Source organism: Sardina pilchardus, chromosome 3, assembly GCF_963854185.1.
Source record: "Sardina pilchardus chromosome 3, fSarPil1.1, whole genome shotgun sequence".
Lineage (NCBI taxonomy): Eukaryota > Metazoa > Chordata > Actinopteri > Clupeiformes > Clupeidae > Sardina > Sardina pilchardus.
In genome coordinates this window covers 18,012,545-18,030,839 of record NC_084996.1, presented here as the reverse complement: position 1 = coordinate 18,030,839, position 18,295 = coordinate 18,012,545, and the positions used below count along the sequence as shown (strand labels likewise).

Sequence of the window (18,295 nt, the reverse complement as noted above, 5' to 3'; positions counted from 1 at the left end):
GCCCCTGGGACTTCTCACACACACACACACGCGCACACACAGAGACGCCTGGGCACAGACTCAGGCTCCTCTGCTGGGCGAGTGGGCGGGCAGGCGGGGGGACGACACTCTCTGATGACCAAAGTGCACGCGGAAACAAAAAAGGGAAGTGAATCTGAGATCCCTCCCTCCAAACCCCCTAACAAACACACACACACACATACATAAAAAACTGAAATCAAACGTCATGGGGATGCTCTAGGAAAGGAGACATGACCACAGATACACAGGCAGCAGGATGAAGGCTAACTCCAGTACGAGAGAGAGAGAGAGGGATAGAGAGAGAGAGAGAGAGAGGGATAGAGAGAATGAGAGCGAAGGGGAAAGGAGAGGAAGAGAGTTGAAAGCCTATTCAAAAACACTGGTGCTCTGATGACAGGAATTATAAACCAAAAAAGAAAAAACAAAAATGGGGGGGGTGGGGGGGGATGTAACAAAATAAAATAAATATCAAATCAAAATAAACAAAAAGTAAACAATGAAAAGAATCAATCAGGGGGAAAAAGAACATTTACCACTAAGTTTACCATCAGCACAACATGGCCAGGATCATAATGCTGCAAAAAAGAAACACCAATTGGTTAAGCAGGAAGATTGAGGCATACAGAGGGATCAGGGGTCAAAGGTGAAGGGGTTATAGGAGGGGGGTCAAGTTTCGGGGCAGGGTGCCTTCAGGAGTGCCCCCACACCAGTCCGTTTGCCTCTCTCACTCGTTCACCTGCTACGGCTGCGCCGGAGTCTGCTGGGGAGTGTTTGCCGAGGTTGACACTGATTTGAACGTTGTTTCTTTTGAACGTAGTAATATAGTATCCTCTGCTGAAACGAGGCTTAGACTGGACATCCGATTTTACCGTTTCAAGAGACGGATCAAGCATCAAGGATTGCTGGTGGAGGCCCAAATTGTGTCTATGAATTGGATCAGAGCAGTCACCCTTCTCCTCACCTGTTCCGCCCTCTACGTACTGTAGGCCGTGTTCTTCTCCTTCGGGAAGAGAACACGATGTGCCCGTTAGCCCGCTAGCCCGCTATCCAGACACCCGTCCACCCACCGCCACCGTCACCTCTCGGCTTACCATGCTACCTGCTGGGGACACATTCTCAGGAGGGGAGACACTCAACTCAGAGCACGATCCTCCTCCAAGGGAGCTCCTGAGGTGAGGGGTGCGTTCGGCTGAGACGCGAGTTTTAAGAGGCACCGTGGGGAGGCACTGACCAATTACCTGCCTAACAGGAACATGGGCCACAGCGGTCTTTGTGTTCCAAGTGCATTGGCCTGAACGAGGTCTGCACTAGTATAGTCGAATATGGCCTGCACTGGTATAGATGCTCCGTCATCTTGGATGGGGTGGGATTTGGTTGAGTCAAGTATGGCTTACACTAGCCTGTTATAGACTACACCACTGTAGCATAGTGTAGTATAGTGAATCTAGTGTGGTATACTCTGCATTGTTATATAGCATAACAACGAGTGTGAATTGACCAATGAATTGAGTATACTAGTATACTACCTAGATGTACTCAGCAGTGTTGTCATGTCTGTAGCGACCCGATTCCTGGATGCACTACAGTCTCGTGTGGCCTAAACTAGATTTAAAACACTGAACTAGTTGCACTCTAATGTAGTCTGCTCTGTTGAAGCATCGTCTTGCACACAAACGCAGATTAGTGTTTTGTTTTGCTGGTGAATCTGTGCGGCTTTCTTTCAATTCAGTCAGGAACGGTGGGTGTGCTTTGGCGTGTTCTGCTCAAAATATAGACCACTGTTGTCCGTCCACAGAACCACACCCCTGTGGGCTCTATGGGTTCTATGGGTTCTATGGGTGATGCTCCAGTTTGGTGCTCTCCTCCACCTGCGTGCTGCTTAAAACTCCTTGTGAGGGGGGTGGGGGCTGTGGGAGGCGAGAGGGGACAGGGAGGGTGGGGCTTCAGCTGTTCTGCTCATGTCTCGGTGGGGAGTGGGGGACGAGGCACCGGCTGGTGTGAGGTTCTCCTGCAAGGCAAAGCACTTTGGCCCCACACCCTCAGCAGTGACCAACACACACACACACATACGCACACAGACACACCCACACAGACAGACACACACACACACACCACACCCACGACACAACCACACTGATACAGGTCACGTCACAAACAGGAGCAGGGTACAAGACAGATAATAAGAAAAAAAAAAAACGAAGGCGAAGGGAAAGGAGTGGGCGGAGATACAGGCTCATTCTGCAAGTCATTCACAGGAGGCGGAGTCATAACCATAGCCAATCAGAAAAGCTCTCGCTCAAGTTCACAGCCAATCGGGAAAAAATAAATACACATATCCCCCTCCCCCATGGCAGCCACTAATCAAGGGGAAAATTCACTAAAGAGTTCTATGATGATGCGTCATCTTCCCAATCAAGAGAAATTCCTCATCATCAATCAATCAGTCATTGCCGCTTCTCTAACTGCTCTCATTTAGTTTGGCACGTCAAATCAGATTGCTGGCATTATTCAGCAGATTGGTTTAGTGATATCAAGCTTACAGAGGAAAAGAGCTAAGAGAAGACGTTAGGCTACATTATAAAGAAGGGTTAGCCTATTCCCGTTCACACATACACGCACACACACACGCACACGCACGCACACACACACGCGCACGCACACACACACACACACGCCACATACACACACCACATAGGGGGTGGTCCTACAAACCTTACCTAAAAAAACAAATGATAAAAAACACAACAGAAACAAAAAGAAGAATGAAAACAGAGTCAATTCAACAGAAAGTCAAACTCGGGGGGCGAAAACATACAGCAGTACGTCTATTAACATGCAAACTCAGCCTGTCTCCTGGACAACAGGGGGGGAAGAATTTCAGGTTAGGGTAAAAGGCAAAATTACAGTCCCAAGGTGATCCATTAAGTCATTGTCATCATGTGTTTCCTCTTAGCTGCTACACACACACACACACACACACACACACACACACACACGGTCACGGTCTCTCTCTCTCTCTCACTCACACACACAGCTGTGCAGAGCTGAAGAGATGACGCCAGAAAGACTTAGGCAGAGGAGAGGCAATCAGATTTTCCACTCGTCCTGCCTGAACTGTTCTTCAATAATGTCCTCCCTCCCTGTTTTGCTCGCTGCCTCTGCCTCTCCCTGTCCCTCTCCAAAACCCCCCCCCCCCCCCCCCCACCACTCAAACATTCCTGTCCTTTCCCTCCATTTGAAGTGAAACTAATCCATTTCCTTTCCTTATCTGATGGAGTGTGTGTGTAGAGACTAGCCCTATTTGGTATTGATGACCGACGCACAAATACACACACTGCACCACAAATTACAGTCCTCTACCTAGTCCTCTGAGGTAAGAGTGAAAGTGATGTGGTTTGAAGAGAAAGAGGAAGATAGATGAGCGAGCGCGCGCGTGTATGTGTGTGTGTGTGTGTGTGTGTGTGTGTGTGTGTGTGTGTGTGTGTGTGTGTGTGTGTGTGTGTGTGTGAGAGAGAGAGAGAGAGAGAGAGGGGTGCTTAAGTGTTTTCCATTAGTGTGTGTAACTGCTCTAATGCGGTGCAGATGCAGCCTGCTGAGCAAACACGGTTGGAAAAACAACCGCGCTCTGCGCGTCCGTATCAGTGTGGGAGTCCGGCTAGAACAACAGGAGATCAGCTGACCCCGCAACCCCACAATCAATTCCTCAATACCGCTCCGCCGGCCAAAAATGACATCAGCTCCCAAGACATCACATCACTGCGGACCGCCACGCAACCGCACACCGAAACACACACACACACACACACACACACACACACACACACACACCACACACACACACCACACACACACACACACACTGGTGCTGTTCTTGCTGTTGGGAGGGGTGGGTTTGAGACTCTGGGTGGGGACCAAATGGTGTGAGGCCTTACGTATCTCCACAGAATGATGCAACTCTTTAGAGTTTCCACAAAGTGGGTGAATATCTCTGATATTTCCATATTCGTTTTTTCCACAGAAGTTTTAAGTAGAGTAGATCATGTGAGATTATTTAACAAAATTGCCAAGCATGCAGTAGTCTGTGTGACTGCTGTATTTTGCTTAACTGGTCCAGACAGACCTCCCCAGACGGCTTCTCAGGCACCCATCCCACTAGTGTGAATGCACTGTTTTGTCACCCTGTGCACAATAAGCAGAGTGTTTCCCTGGAGAGCTCTGTGTGTGTGTTTGTTTGTGTGTGTGTGTGATGGAATGTGTATGACTCTGTCCTCATACAAATCAACCCAGCACCAGCGGGAGGGGTTGCCTTCTACAGAGATGTTTTGTTGGCTATGAACAACAGTGTGTGTTTGCGTGCGTGTGTGTGTGTGTGTGTATGTAAATAAACTTGAGAGTTCGCAGGACATTCTTAAATCAAAAACCCCGTTTAAATGTGTCACAGAAAATCAGTTTTTTTTTTTTAATGTGTCAATTCCCTGCTCTAGTTTTGCTATGATTTGCTCCAAGCCAAGTGCATGGTGGGTCAGGATACCGTCGCAGATAACACGCTGTTTATTTGAGGCGCTCACTCTTCTCTTCTCCTCTCCTGCCCTGCCCTACTTGCTACCCTCTTCCCTTCCCCCGTCCTAGTCTCCCACCCATCATCAGAGCACAGACCCTCCTCGCAGACCCACTCACAAGGACATTCACTGACTTTCAAATGCATGACCCTCATTTCTGCATCATTTGTCTTTCAGAGCGGACTTTAAAAAGAAGATAACAAGAGGAGAGAGATAAAGAGCAAAAACAGAGACAGAGAGAGGGGGGGGGGGGGGGGGGGGCTGGGGGGGTTGAGACAGGAAGATTTATAAACATTCGGAGAGCAACCAGAAGCAGTGAAGAGAAGACCAAGGAGAGAAGAGGAGAAGAGATGAGAGGAGAAGAAAGAGGAGGGGAGAAGTGGGCCTCACCCTGTAAGGTCTTGCCCAGGCCCTGTCCCAGCTTCCAGCCATGTTTCTGCAGGAGCCGGTGACCGATGTTATCCTGCCAGGGGGACACAGGGGAGAGAGACCAGAAATATTCCACTAATAAGAGAAGCTTTCCCTGCACACACAGATATGTTCACACTCACAATCTCTCACACACATACACACACAAATACATACACACACAGTCTTTCTCTCGCTCTCTCTCACTCACACACACACACTCTCTCACACACACACACACACACACAAAGCAACACAGCTAATATTATCCTATACATCACCAAGACCATAATCATCCTCCTCCTCCTCCTCCTCCTCCTGCTCCTCCACACCTACACTCCTGAGTGATTGTTACCCTTCATCAGAGGAAGAGGAGCAGGTGTGAGAGAGAGAGAAAGAGAGAGAGAGAGAGAGACACACACACACACAGACGTGGAGGCACAAAGCTGGAGGAGGAGGAAGAGGAGGAGGAGGTAGAGGAAGAGAGGTTGAACAACAGGAAGAGAGGCGACTAGTCTGTCTAGGTGCATACACCTCTATCCGTCTTTCTATCAGTTAAATCTGTGTAATGCATCCATCCTAGCCTCGCTTCTATTAGTGGAGGGGGGGGGGGGGAGAAACAGAGAGACAGAGAGAGAGTGTCTTTGGGGTGCGTCTAAGACTGGAGCCCTCTGCCGCCCCCTCGACACAGGAGCTTATATACGTATAGCAGGACGCATACATATATGAAGCACCACACAGACGGAAACACACACAACAACACACAGAATCAGAGAGAAGGAACAACAACACAGGTGCATTAGCCAGACAGACAACAAACGAGAGGCAAATCAATGTGACAGACACAGAGAGAGAGAGGAGGGGGAGGGGGACTGAAGACTATGAGCACAACAACAACGACAACAGAAGTGGTCACATCATGTGGTCACAATGACATGAAAGAGTGAGAGATGGAGGGAGAGAGACAGAAAAGATATGTGAGAGAGGGAGAGAAGGGTGGGGGTGGGGGGGGGGGTGAGAAAGGCCTTGGGCTACCACACCAAGGCCCTGTGTGTGTGCAAAAGAAGAGAGGTGGAGGTAGGGGAGAGAGGGAGGGAGGGAGGGAGAGCATGTTTGATACTCAGATGTCCGGTAATAAGTCGGCGCAGACAGAGACATGGAACAAAAAAGAGAGATGAAAAGCGAGAAACAAAAAAAAGGAAAAAAGCTTTCCCACCAGAGCACACATCAATCATCCTCATTACCATCATCACCATCATCATCATCACCATCATCATCATCATCATTCAGCACAACACAGAAAAAAAGGCTCTCAGGACTCCAAGCTCATTTACAGCTAACCACAACAAAAAATAACAGCAAAAACCAACGCAGGTCCACACGGAGAGGTGAAGGAAGTCAACAAAAACAAAAGAGAGGGAGAAGACTCAAAACTCAAAACTACCCAGCATGCATCTGGTGTTAATCATCAACAAAGGGGGTTGGAGGGGGACGAGGGCGGTTTGGTGTTAGTCGACCCATGAGCACAGGAAAAGTGGTGAGAGCCATTCAGCTCGCTGGATGACCGACAGAGAGATGAGCACACAGCCGTGATGCACAAGGGGTCAAGGGTCATCTAACCAGACAAGAAGAGGAACTCGTTGAGTGCCATGGCATGGACTGAACGAGGAAGGGTGGAGGAGGGGCAACGCAGGCAAGGCATTGGCTGAATGGCTCGGGAGACAGGGGCGACAGGAAGTGGTGTTAGTGCCTGAAGGTGGTTCGGTCACCCGAATAGGAGCCCGCCGCACCCCCCGCGGCGCCATCTCCGCCCTGTTGTGGACACACCTGGTGACTGTGCACGCAATGCATTTGCCCTCAAATGGCCGAAGAGGTTGTGTTTTTTTTTTTTTTTTTTTTTTTTTAAAAGGGTCCAATAGTGAGTTGCCACCTTCAAAGCCATCCCCGTTTTTTAGACCGTGTCAGAGACATGTGATTCAGACTGCTGCAGGCTAGTGCTGTACCGACTGGTGCGTTATGCTAAGCTAATTACGCTACAAAAAAGGGGTCTACTTAATACAGGAGTTGGAGAGACAGAAATAGAGGTAGAGAACCAGAGAGAGAGAGAGGGCGAGAGAGAGAGAGAGAAAGAGAGAGAGAGAGAGAGAGAGACTGACTCTTATGGGAATGTTTCTTCCAGATGGTTTCCGTATAAAGCATCCTTATCTCTCCTGTGAACCCCCGAGGGGGAAGTGCTCGTTTCCCTGCTTGCTTCTTCAGTGTGTCCGTGTGTCCGTGTGCGTGTGTGTGTGTCCGTGTGTGTGTGTGTGTGTGTGCGCGCATGTGTCTTGCTCTAGCTCTGGGGCGCAGAACAGAACTGATGACTGCACCTTCTCTGCTGCTTCAGTGCGCCTCTGAATCTGAATCTGCGCAGTCCCAAAAATACAGCACGGTGCAGCAATGCCATCATTTGTGGCCTTGTGCCAGCGCAAATAAATAAACAAACAAACACGCAAAACAAACAAATACACACACGCAACTACACGTCCTAGCCTTCCTTTTGTTCTGAACAGACACACGAGCTAGCCTTGCCGACAATCCATCGGAGGTCTCTTTAAACGGTGGATGCTGCACACTGACTGGTTAAACCCCGCCTAGCCAGCCGGCCTGCACTGCAGCAGCACTGCAGCAGTGGACACAATCGAGCCCAGCCTCTCCTCTCCTCTCCTCTCTCCTCTGCAGAGCTGCGAGCTGGCCGAGGTTGCAGCGTCCTCTGCTCTCCACACGCACGTGTTTCCCCCGGCAGCACGGAGGGAGAGGGGGGGGGGGGGATAAAAATACTTGAGGGGGGGAGGGGCAACTGGAATTTAGGGCAGCCAATCACAACAGCATGCCTGGGGATTTGAGGCGGACTTGCTGATCGAGATTCCAGGTGTTCTGGGCAGAGATGGGCCGCTGTGGAGGAGGGGGAGGCGGGTCTGCGGAGGTGACGGACAGGTGGCATGCACATGAGTGAAGGGATGGAAAAGATGGGTGCACTTAGAGGAAGATCAAAACAAAAAAAACGAGTGAGAGAGAGCGAGAAGAGAAGAGAAGAGAGAGACAGATGGAAAAAAAAGCGACATTGCTGAGGAGTCCAACAGCAGTGCAGGTGGAGGGGGGGGGTAAACATGTCCATACGAACCTGGCTTTATAAAACCTGGCCTGTCAAAAGAACAGTCAGACGTCACACAACACAAGAAAAAAGGGCCCAGAAACGCTCACCACTGCTGGTGTGCACATCCGACACCAGCTCTTTTTTTTTTTTTTTTGCTACGTTACTCTCGCAGTCTTACACACTACCACAGCTCACACAGCATTCAAGAGTGTTACATCACATCTACAGGCTATGGGTGTGAGAAGCATGGCAACATATTCACGTGGTGACTTTCACTAGACTACCAATCATTACATAACTTGGGTTAAACATAAATATATATATAAAAAAAAAAACACATGAAAAAAAAAGGTGTTGGGGACTCTTAACTCCCAGGGGACAGTGAGATGAGAGAGAGAGAGAGAGAGCGAGAGAGAGGTGTGTGTATAATTCTACCCCCACTAAAGAGAGAGGGGGGGGGGGGGGGTAGAGTTTATGTGTGTGTGTGTGTCTTTGTATGTGAAGGGGGATTAAAAGGATTTTTTCTTATTTATGTTAAACCACAAGGAGGAGAGGTCTACAGAGATTTACTGTCCAGGGCAGTCTGAGGTGGGTGTATGTGTGTGTGTGTGTGTGTGTGTGTGTGTGTGTGTGTGTGTGGGGTAATGGGCAGTGGATACTGGATAGGTACCGTATGGGTACTGGGATGAGTGCAGGTGGCTACACTACACATGTGTGGCTGCTGGATTGGAGCTGATGATGATGATCAACTTCACTTACTGCTGCTGATCAAAGAGCACCAATCAGCTCTCAGCCCCTGAAAACCTCATGCCGCTCTCTTTCTGCTGCCTGTGTGTGTGTGTGTGTGTGTGTGTGTGTGTGTGTGTGTGTGTGTGTGCGTGTGTGTGTGTGATTGAGAGAGAGCTGCCCTGTGCACATCTCTCATCTCTTTGTCTTTGTGGCAAGGCGTGGTTATGGGGTGTGAGAGAGAAACTGAGTGCTACCTAGTTAAGGCATGCAAAGCAAATAACCAATGTTAGAGAACCAGATAGAGAGGAGAGAAGGAGGAGGAGAGTAAAGAACTCATTTATAAAGTAACAGAAAGGGAGTAGGTCAGAACCAAAGAAAGAGAAATAAAAACGAACACTAGGTCCCAAATGAAGAGCCACAGACCTCTAGCTGCCTACCAGTCACACACAATGAGAGGCAGGAGGAGGGGGGCAGAGGCAAGAACGCCAGACACACACACACACACACAATGCCCATAAGACACATACACACACACACACTCCCACACAGCTGTCACCGGGAGCCATCTCAATCACACACACGTCAGTGTGAGTGTGGGCACTGAAAATACACTACTGATAAGCCTTTGAAGCCGGGGGTCAAATCATCCCTGGACAACTGCATGCATATATCAATATGCAATGCATGCAGTGTGTGTGTGTGTGTGTGCGTGTGTGTGCGTGTGTGTGTGAAGAATCAAAAATGGACAGCTGTGTGGAGTGTGCTCTGTGTGCAGGGCTCAGGCCTTCCACCCCTCTCCATAGACAATAGTGCAGGAGCATGAGAGAGACTTCAGTCAGCCATTGGCTGGGGCACCTGTCCTTGCTCTCCCTCCCCACCGGCGGCACGGAGCAGAGGTGTTGCCGTACGGCGTACGCACCTCCTCCTGGGTCAGAATCGGAGTGGACGCCCTGCAGAACTCCTCGGGTGACGAACCACCGTCATTTCCCGACTATTAGCCGCGGCATATACATTGATTTAGCAAAATTTCTTCAGCTATGAGGTTAATACAGGGGGGGCAGGTAATATGGTGTTAATATGGTCTTGTTTCTTTTAACTTCCATAAAACACTGTCCTGCGGCTTATATGCGGGAAATTACTGTACGGCCTCTGGCCACTCGAGCGCTGGCCAGCCTCGCGTGTTCTGATAACCATCGGCTGAATGAATGAATGAATGAGCCTCTGTGCAGCGGCTGTTTGCTTAAGAGGAACATTGCTGCATCTAGGAGGTAGCAGATGAATTAACTCAGTCTTTCAGTATAGCGCTAACGCATGACCGAGGAAAGTGCTCAAAACAGTAGACCTAAATAATTAGTACCTAATGGCGGTTTCAAAATAAAGTGCGCTTACTCTGTCATTCTGTTAATTTTTTTATTTCTATCAATGCAGCTAAAGACATTGTTTACTGTTTGGTTTTTGTTTATGTAAAGCACATTGAATGACCTCTGTGTATGAAATGTGCTATATATATATAAATATAAACCTGACTTGACTCGACACTATCTCTAATCTTGCAGGGCTATTCACAAGCTGAGATACTCAGTTGTGGGCGTTGCTGAGCGTGCGTGAATGCCGCCACATTAGTGCACTAATAAACGCTTTATGTGAACACAGAGAACTGTGCCCAGAGCCAGCCTCCTGCTGCTCCTGCTGCTGCATCCTGTCCGTCTCTATCTCTCCGGCCTCCCTGTCTCGCTCTGCCGCCGCCGCTGATGATGATGATGATTCATAGCACTGCAGAGAGGCTTCGTGACTCACGTCTTTAACGCGACCTCCGGGGGTCAACAGGAAGGGCACCTTCACCTAACTTGGCCCGAGGTTCTCTGCAGGAGGGCGCTGGCTGGCAAGCGTCCACTCCACCACGTCCAGCTGGATTTTTTTTTTTGGGTTGTGTGGAGGGCAGCCGCTAATGCTAGCAGAGGCCATTGTTGTTGCCATTGTTGTGGGGGAGGGAGGGAGCGAAGGATAAGCCTCAGTGAGAGAAAAAGAGAGAGAGAGGGAGAGAGAAAGAGAGAGGGGGGAGGGAGAGAAAGAGAGAAAGGGAGAGACAGAGAGAAGCTGCCTGCGATATTATCTACGTGCCTTGTCAGCGAAAAATGCAGTCCCAGTTGCACAAGCACCATGCCAGCACATAATGACAGAGGGTACTGTACACCGAATCACTGTGTTGGAGAGAGAGAGAGAGAGAGAGAGAGAGAGACAGATAGAGAGAGAGAGAGAGAGAGAGAGAGAGAGAGAGAGAGAGAGAGAGATAGAAATAGATGGAAGACAGAAAACAGAAAGGGGGGGGCAGAGGTAGAGGGTGACAGGGGAGAGAGAGAGAGAGAGAGAGAGAGAGAGAGAGAGAGAGAGAGAGAGAGAGAGAGAGAGAGAGAGAGAGAGAGAGAGAGAGAGAGAGAGAGAGAGAGAGAGAGAGAGAGAAGCGTTACGAGGAGCCCCTAAAGACAGTAGAAGGAAAGCAGAGCGTGCAGATACAAACCGGTCAGAGCTGCTTAGCTAATTTGGGCCAATTCGCTGCAGGAGAGAAATGTCGAACACCCCAAGTTGTGTACAATACGGAAAATATCTGGCACATACTGTCCCAACACACACACACACACACACACACACACACACACACACACACTTACAGACAGACACAGACACAAGTACTTTAAGAGTATAACACTTTCTCCAACACCCACACACACACACACACACAATAATGGACACTGCACCCAATCGTTTATCTCAGGCTTTCTCCAGCCCCGCCTCCATGTCTGTGGAGTGGATGACACACTGAGAGCGAGGAGTCCAACCAGCAGCCTTGACCAGAGAGGCTGGTCCACTGCAGGGCAAATGTCTGTGTGGGTGGCCGTGTGGCCGTGTGGCCGAGTGTGCGCAGGGACATGAGAGGATTGCAGAGAGGAGAGAGAGCATGAACTAGTACCTTTATTTGTGCGTGTGTGTGTGTGTGTGTGTGTGTGTGTGTGTGTGTGTGTGTGTGTGTGTGTGTGTGCTAGTGTAAAGGCTCGAAGGAGTGCGTGTTCCCCACATGGCTAAATCTGGTAATGAGCCTCGTCCTAGTTTTATTTATCCACCCACAGTGACAGGGTGCCAGTGGACATCAGGCTATAATTAACCTTGCCCCCATGCAGTTCACCACAACAGGAGACGGGCCAGGGCATGGCGATGGCTTGTTCTCAAGCTCTCGAGTTAGTCTGGTCTTCTCCTTGTTACATGCGCCATACAAAATATATTACCAGCCTGAGTTTCACTAATGAATCCTCTGAGGAGAAACAAACAGTGCACCAGTAATGTGTGCCCTTTTTCCCCCCTTCAGTGTGAGCGTGTGGGCGTGGGCGAGCTCAGGCCCTCCGCAGCCCACTTCAGTGGAGTGTTTGTTGGGGATTCTGGTGGATGAAGGGCTCTTGGCGCTCTCTCGTGTGCACGGCGCGAGAGGGGATAATGGCCTTTCTCTGCGCCCAATCGAGAGCCGGACAGCGGCCGACAGCGCCGCTGCACCTTGGCGCTAGTGCAGCCTCGGCAGGGGCAGAGTGGAGACCTGAACGCGGCCGTCGCCATCGAGCGTAAAGCCCACAAAAGCCCACTGAGGAGTGAGTGCCAGGAGAGAGCTGATGTACCCTAACGCAGTGTTTAGGGCAGGCCAGACATTAAAGCCTGCGATCGCTAGAGACCACTCTCACTACCTGCCGCAAGTGATCAGGAGACGCCACCATCTAGAGGGCTAGTACACGTGCAAGTTAGTGGTCAGACAGGGGTGAGGGGAAATGAGAATTGATCAGCGCAGTAGTGCGATAATTTACGGCACCCAATTCCAAATACTGTTTGCGTCCATCAGTGAAGAAAATCACAACAAAACTCTGAAAATGACTGACAAGATGCATCCCACTATTACTGGTGATGGTCAAAATCAGAGCACTAACCAAAGGCTGGTCAACATATGACATACACCCGGGCTTGTAGTTAGAGGTTGTGAGTGACCACAGGAACAGGGCTCACAGTCAGAGGGAATGGCATGCATTCATTTGTGGCTAGAGGGAACATCTGACCTCCACCGATGAGCTGGTGGCCATAGCAACAGGAGCTAGGGCAGCTCTGGTGGGTTACTCTACTGCAATCCGTGCAGCTGTGTGCTGCAGCTGCTGATGTGTCCAACACAAAGCTCTCACAATGGGCTGATTGTAACTGTGTGTGTGTGTGTGGGGGGGGGGGGGGGGGGGGGGAGCCCAAGCTGTGCCTGCATTACTGTATGTGGAGGACACCTACACGAGTAGTAGAAGACTCATCAGTGATGCTTCATCACATGTTCCACACAACATGCAAATAACAGTGTGAATTTGAACGGTCATGTGTCTCAATGTGTGGGTAGCTTTGAGCAGACTAGTTCCCTCTATTCAAGTCTGCATGCTGATCTTGCTGTTAATTTCATCTGTCTGATTCCAAGTAAACAGGGAACAAACACTATCTCACTAACTAGTACTTCTAGTACTCGTCACTGGCATTTATTCCTGTGAGCTTAAAGGTCTTGTCCAAATGAGTACATGCAAATTACAATGCACATTTCACTGACCTCTACAGTCAGTTTTACATAAGAAAAGCAAAGGAATCTCCTGATGTCTGCAGTTGTGGATGCACACAGAGCGCTGGCACTCCTGGAGCATGTGCACAGCTGAGCTGCATCTGGCGGGCGGTCGCTCTGCTTCCCTTCGGGGTCAACGCTCTGGAGAGCAGAGGCCCAGGCAGAGCCGAGCCCCGCAGCTGAGACGGACACACGTGAGCAGAGTCCGCAGGCTATCGCAGATGGGCGAAAATTACGCTGGACTCGTGCGTGCGTGTGTGTGTGTGTGTGTGTGTGTGTGTGGGGGGGGGGGGGGGTGCTTCTGACCTGACAGGCGCCGATTAAGACGGTGTAAAGAAAGGGTGTGAGGGTTACAACAGTGTGCGATCCACTCCACAGATTCTGTGCCGTTTCAACTTTGGAAATTTGAATTGTCCACTTTTAATCAAAAGTCTAATGACTTAATCTACTTACTGTCTATAAAGACAAACACTCATACTCACTCGCACAAACACACACAAACACACAGGCAGAGCTAAGAACATTTAAAAAACAAAAACAAAAAAAGCAGTGGTCAGATATGGTCTCTTCTACATCTTAAGTAAGTGCATGGGGAAGTGTGGGGGACTTGCAAAACATGGCAATAAGGGAGGGAGGCAATGCAAAAAAAGTGGGTGGGGGGGTCTAATGATACTCTTGGGAGATACTGATTAAGATCTAGGTCTTGGGGGGTGGCGTGGGGAGGAGGCATGTTTTATACCATCACATATTTTTTAAAAAAAGGGGGCAATGGACTGGGGTGGGGCTGGGAGGTATTCCTCTATCTAATTCTCAATCATTCACTCTCATAGATGGTCTGCAGTCAGTCTAGTCCAATCACACGGCACTACAGGTGCGGCCTTACCGATTCTATGGGCTTGTCCAGGGAGGCCTGCTCCAACTCCAGCTGGCCCTCCTCATAATGGTCAAAGTGATTTCCCCCCTGTGAACACACAAATGGACACACACACAAGAGACATCAGAACAGATATCATTATCCACCAATATACGCACATCGAAAAGTGTGTGTGTGTGTGTGTGTAGGGGGATACAGCTGTTTCATATTCATTAGTCTTGACTGTCCTCCTGAGTTGGCCTAAATACATTGTTGTCCACTATGATTGTCCTACCCCCATCTAGTGCTCTCTTTCTCAAGTATTTCTTCAAGGGTGGAGAAGATGGAAATGCTACCGTCAAAATGGTGGCCCACATTCTGAAACTGAATCCTCACGACCTTCAGTAACCTTTAAGAACTTGTACAGAGAGACAGCAGATGCCTTGATCCCTCCAGCTCCCACCCCAGACACTGGGGAAGGCACCCGGGAGGTGTTCTGGAGGCCATGCTCGCCCTTTCACACACTTCAGATGTTTATGTCTGAAAATACACACACACTCCACCGGAGACCTCCCATGCCACAGCACAGCACTCAGAGCCGAGGGGCCATTGGCAGAGCTGTGGCGTTGTCACCAGGCAGGCTGAGACGACTCGACTGTGTGACACGCTGCTGCTTTGGAAGCACACTTGCATCTCTTTGGAATCAAAAGGAGAAAAACAAGTACGTTGTGAGCAGCTGGGCCCCCCCCAACACTGATATACAACTGAGTTCTGGCTCACCTCTTGCATATCCACACACACACACACACACACACAAACACACACACTTGCACACATGCACGCACGCACACGCACACAGCCAACTGGCAAAGTTATCAGCACAAATCCCACAAGCAGCCAAGGGGACTCTGCAGTCCTCCCTGCTCTCACCCTGACCCCAGTTTCAGGTAAAAAGCCCTCACTCCGCCCCGCCAACAGCACCCAGATCCAGCCAATTACAGCTGCCAGAGGAATGACGTTCAGCCAGTCCCACAGAGAGCCAACTTTCATAAACAGCCAAACAGAGCAGAGCAAAGCCCTGAGGACAAACCACTGACATGCAATAGTCCAACAGTTGCACCAAAATATTTATTCAAATGATCCAACAAATATTTAGACGCGTCACCTCACCTACTCAACAGCAAAACGTACTGTTTTTGTCATGCTTCAGACAAATGTGCCCTCATCATGACCAAGGCCACTCCTTGTACCTGCTTGGCAGAGCATAACTAAAACAAGCACAATTTTCCCACCCTTCTGTTCTGCAGCTTATTTACTTCCTATGAGGCAAAGAAATACAGCTTGGCTCTGGTGAGACCCGGGCACCCGATAATTCATATAAGTACAGATGCCAGCATTCAGCCTATTCAGTAGGCAGATTGTACATTTTGGCAGCCTCTGAACAGAGAGTTCAGCTGTGCATTGGCATGAGAGGGGCCTTGCTGTCAATCCCCTGCTTCCTATTGGGCTTTGGCTAGTGCACAGCCTGTGCTCTAAAACCTCCTGCAATAAGTCCAGGATGGATGGTACAGAAAAGAGTAATCAATGACACGTAGTGTAAATGGATCATCTGACGTCGTCTCAATTAGCGTCATAGACTCATGTCGTGGCCAGGTCTGGACTGTGCCTTACACCTGAGTCACATGGGTAACTCTCCACAGGCATCAATAAAGGCTGGCTAACTCGGGTTACAGCAAAACAATGTAGAAGCACAAAAGATCACACTCAAGACAGCCCATGTCATGAATGGGAATACATTCTACTGAATAGGTGAATGAATTTGAATCTTTGGGAGATACCGGAATGTACAACTATAAAAATATGAATGAAAACACTTTCATTTTCATGGAGTTAAGGGATTTGGGTGAATTTTAGAAAAAAATACAGCTACTACTAGCAGCATATATCATTATCATTAGTACATACAGTTAAACTATGTACAGTTACACATCACTATGAACATAATCTCAAATGTGGTCTTAAAATATCTTCTATTCACTAAACAAAAGGAGAGAAAACAAAACTCTCCAAACCTCGCAAAGAGTATCTTCTACTCACGACCCTTGTGAACCACATACAAGTCACACTGCTATAACAACATTATAAGACATTAGCGGTTATCTATTGCTCCAAAAGCAGCAACCTAACGGTCATCCTCTTTTCAGCACTTCTGGGAAGTGGCCCAGGTCCTTAACTGCATTTCCCCCCACAAATGTTTTTCTCTCTGAGCTCTGAATGTTTTGCCCCTGGCTCAGGCAGAGCAGTAGACAGCATTTGCCAGTTGTCCTAAAGCCTTGCATGGTGAGCTGGAGGCACAGTTGTTCATCTGCGTTAAGAGCACAGACAGTGTTACTGGGACAAAAGCCTTTGAGGGGACAACTACTGCTGCAAGCCCAAGTCACAGTGGCATGTGCCTGGGTGAGCGTGTTAGACGTTTACAGGCAACACACTAAGCTCCCGCAACCACAGAGCCCCTTATTAGGCCTATCCCCAAATGCACAGCGACAATGAGTTTACAAATGCACCACACTAAAGAAGGCAGAATATAAACACTGGGGTGGGGAGAGCAAGAACAGAACCTGGAGGACAGTGTCCTACCAGGAACACACAGCTCCAGCAGCATGCTGCCAACATAGCTGGCAAACTCGACTGGGTAAGAAACCCTGTATCACACCTTTCTTTCAGCAGTGGCTCGAAGCCTTGCCAAATGTCACGGGAGCTTGTTTTTTGGCTGCCAACCCAAAACAAAAGCGTCTCAGCCCTGGATATGATCTCATACCACGCAGTGAAGTAAATACAATCTGTTCTGACCTCTTCGGACCCTGGCCACTTGGGAAACTGAAATGGATTCAACTCTATGGTTTCAGTCCCAAACATTTCAAGTGCATCTATACAAGATATCCGTGATGAAAGCCCTTCACAATAACACTGATAACACTACTCCATCTAAGGACAAAGGGAAGTTTTCAAATCCATATGCTAACCGTGCAGAGGCTCAAAACAGTCCTTCAGCAAAACAAAGACACATCAGATCCTTATAATATTGAATGTAACTTATTCAATCAATCCCAAACATTTCAAGTGCATCTAATCAAGATACCAGTGAAGAAACCCTTCACAATAACACACATTACACTATTCTATGTAAGGACAAAGGAATGTTTTCAAATCCATAACCATGACAAGGTTCAACAGACAGTCCTTCTGCAAAAACAGAGACATATTTAATCCTATTTTTTATTTAATGTAACTTATCAAAATGAGCCAATCATGTCTGGTCTACTTAAAATAGTGCCCAAACTGACGTACTTCCCAGCCTGAGCCATGAAGACATGGCAATATTGGCCATAAATTCAGTTAACTAATGCAGCTGAAAAACTGGGAAAAGCCTCATTGCATTATAATGTAGCCAGTAAGGCTACTAAACCAAATCTGTCAGCATTTTCCTTTCAACTTCTATTTAGTGACCTAGGCCAAGCACGCAATACAGTCTGCTTATGTGAAAAGTGCAAAGCGTTGCCTAAACTGTCAGAGGCTGTCCATCATTTGAATTACCTTGCTGCATTCAGGGAAGTGCAATAACAGGTGACTTGTAGCTTGTGTTTTGCCCCTTAACGTGTATAGAAAAACAGATAACTAACACATGAATCGTTCGCTTGTTTAGAAGCATGAAAGACATATTATTTCAATATTGCAATTTGTGGTTTCAGGACTAGTTCGGCTACGCATTCATCTGGTGCAGGTGGAGGAAGACGGTCTACTCTCAAGCATGCACATCTCCCGTCCCAACCGATGTTTCTTGGAGAATACCACCATTTGACTTCATGTGTCACAGTCTGGGACAGCTAAGTTAGCCAGCTAGCCATTTGGGTAACGTTGGCTAACCATCTGGCTAGCTAGGTCATGGGCAAATAGCTAACTGGCTACCC

At 48.7% G+C, this 18,295-nt stretch overlaps 1 protein-coding gene across 2 annotated transcripts in view; it reads right to left on the bottom strand.

The window, feature by feature from the left end:
* The window catches only part of gpatch8 (G patch domain containing 8), a 29,446-nt gene that overhangs the window by 10,656 nt on the left and 495 nt on the right, over window positions 1-18,295 (bottom strand). The window contains exons 2-3 of one of the 2 annotated variants that reach the window (XM_062532265.1): window positions 14,358-14,435; window positions 4,971-5,043 (exon numbers count right to left, since the gene is read on the bottom strand). In XM_062532265.1, coding sequence (XP_062388249.1) covers window positions 4,971-5,043; window positions 14,358-14,435 — 151 coding nt within the window. Of the gene's footprint in view, window positions 1-554; window positions 597-4,970; window positions 8,134-14,357; window positions 14,436-18,295 lie in introns of those variants that run through there. The other variant, XM_062532266.1, reaches the window with a different exon arrangement.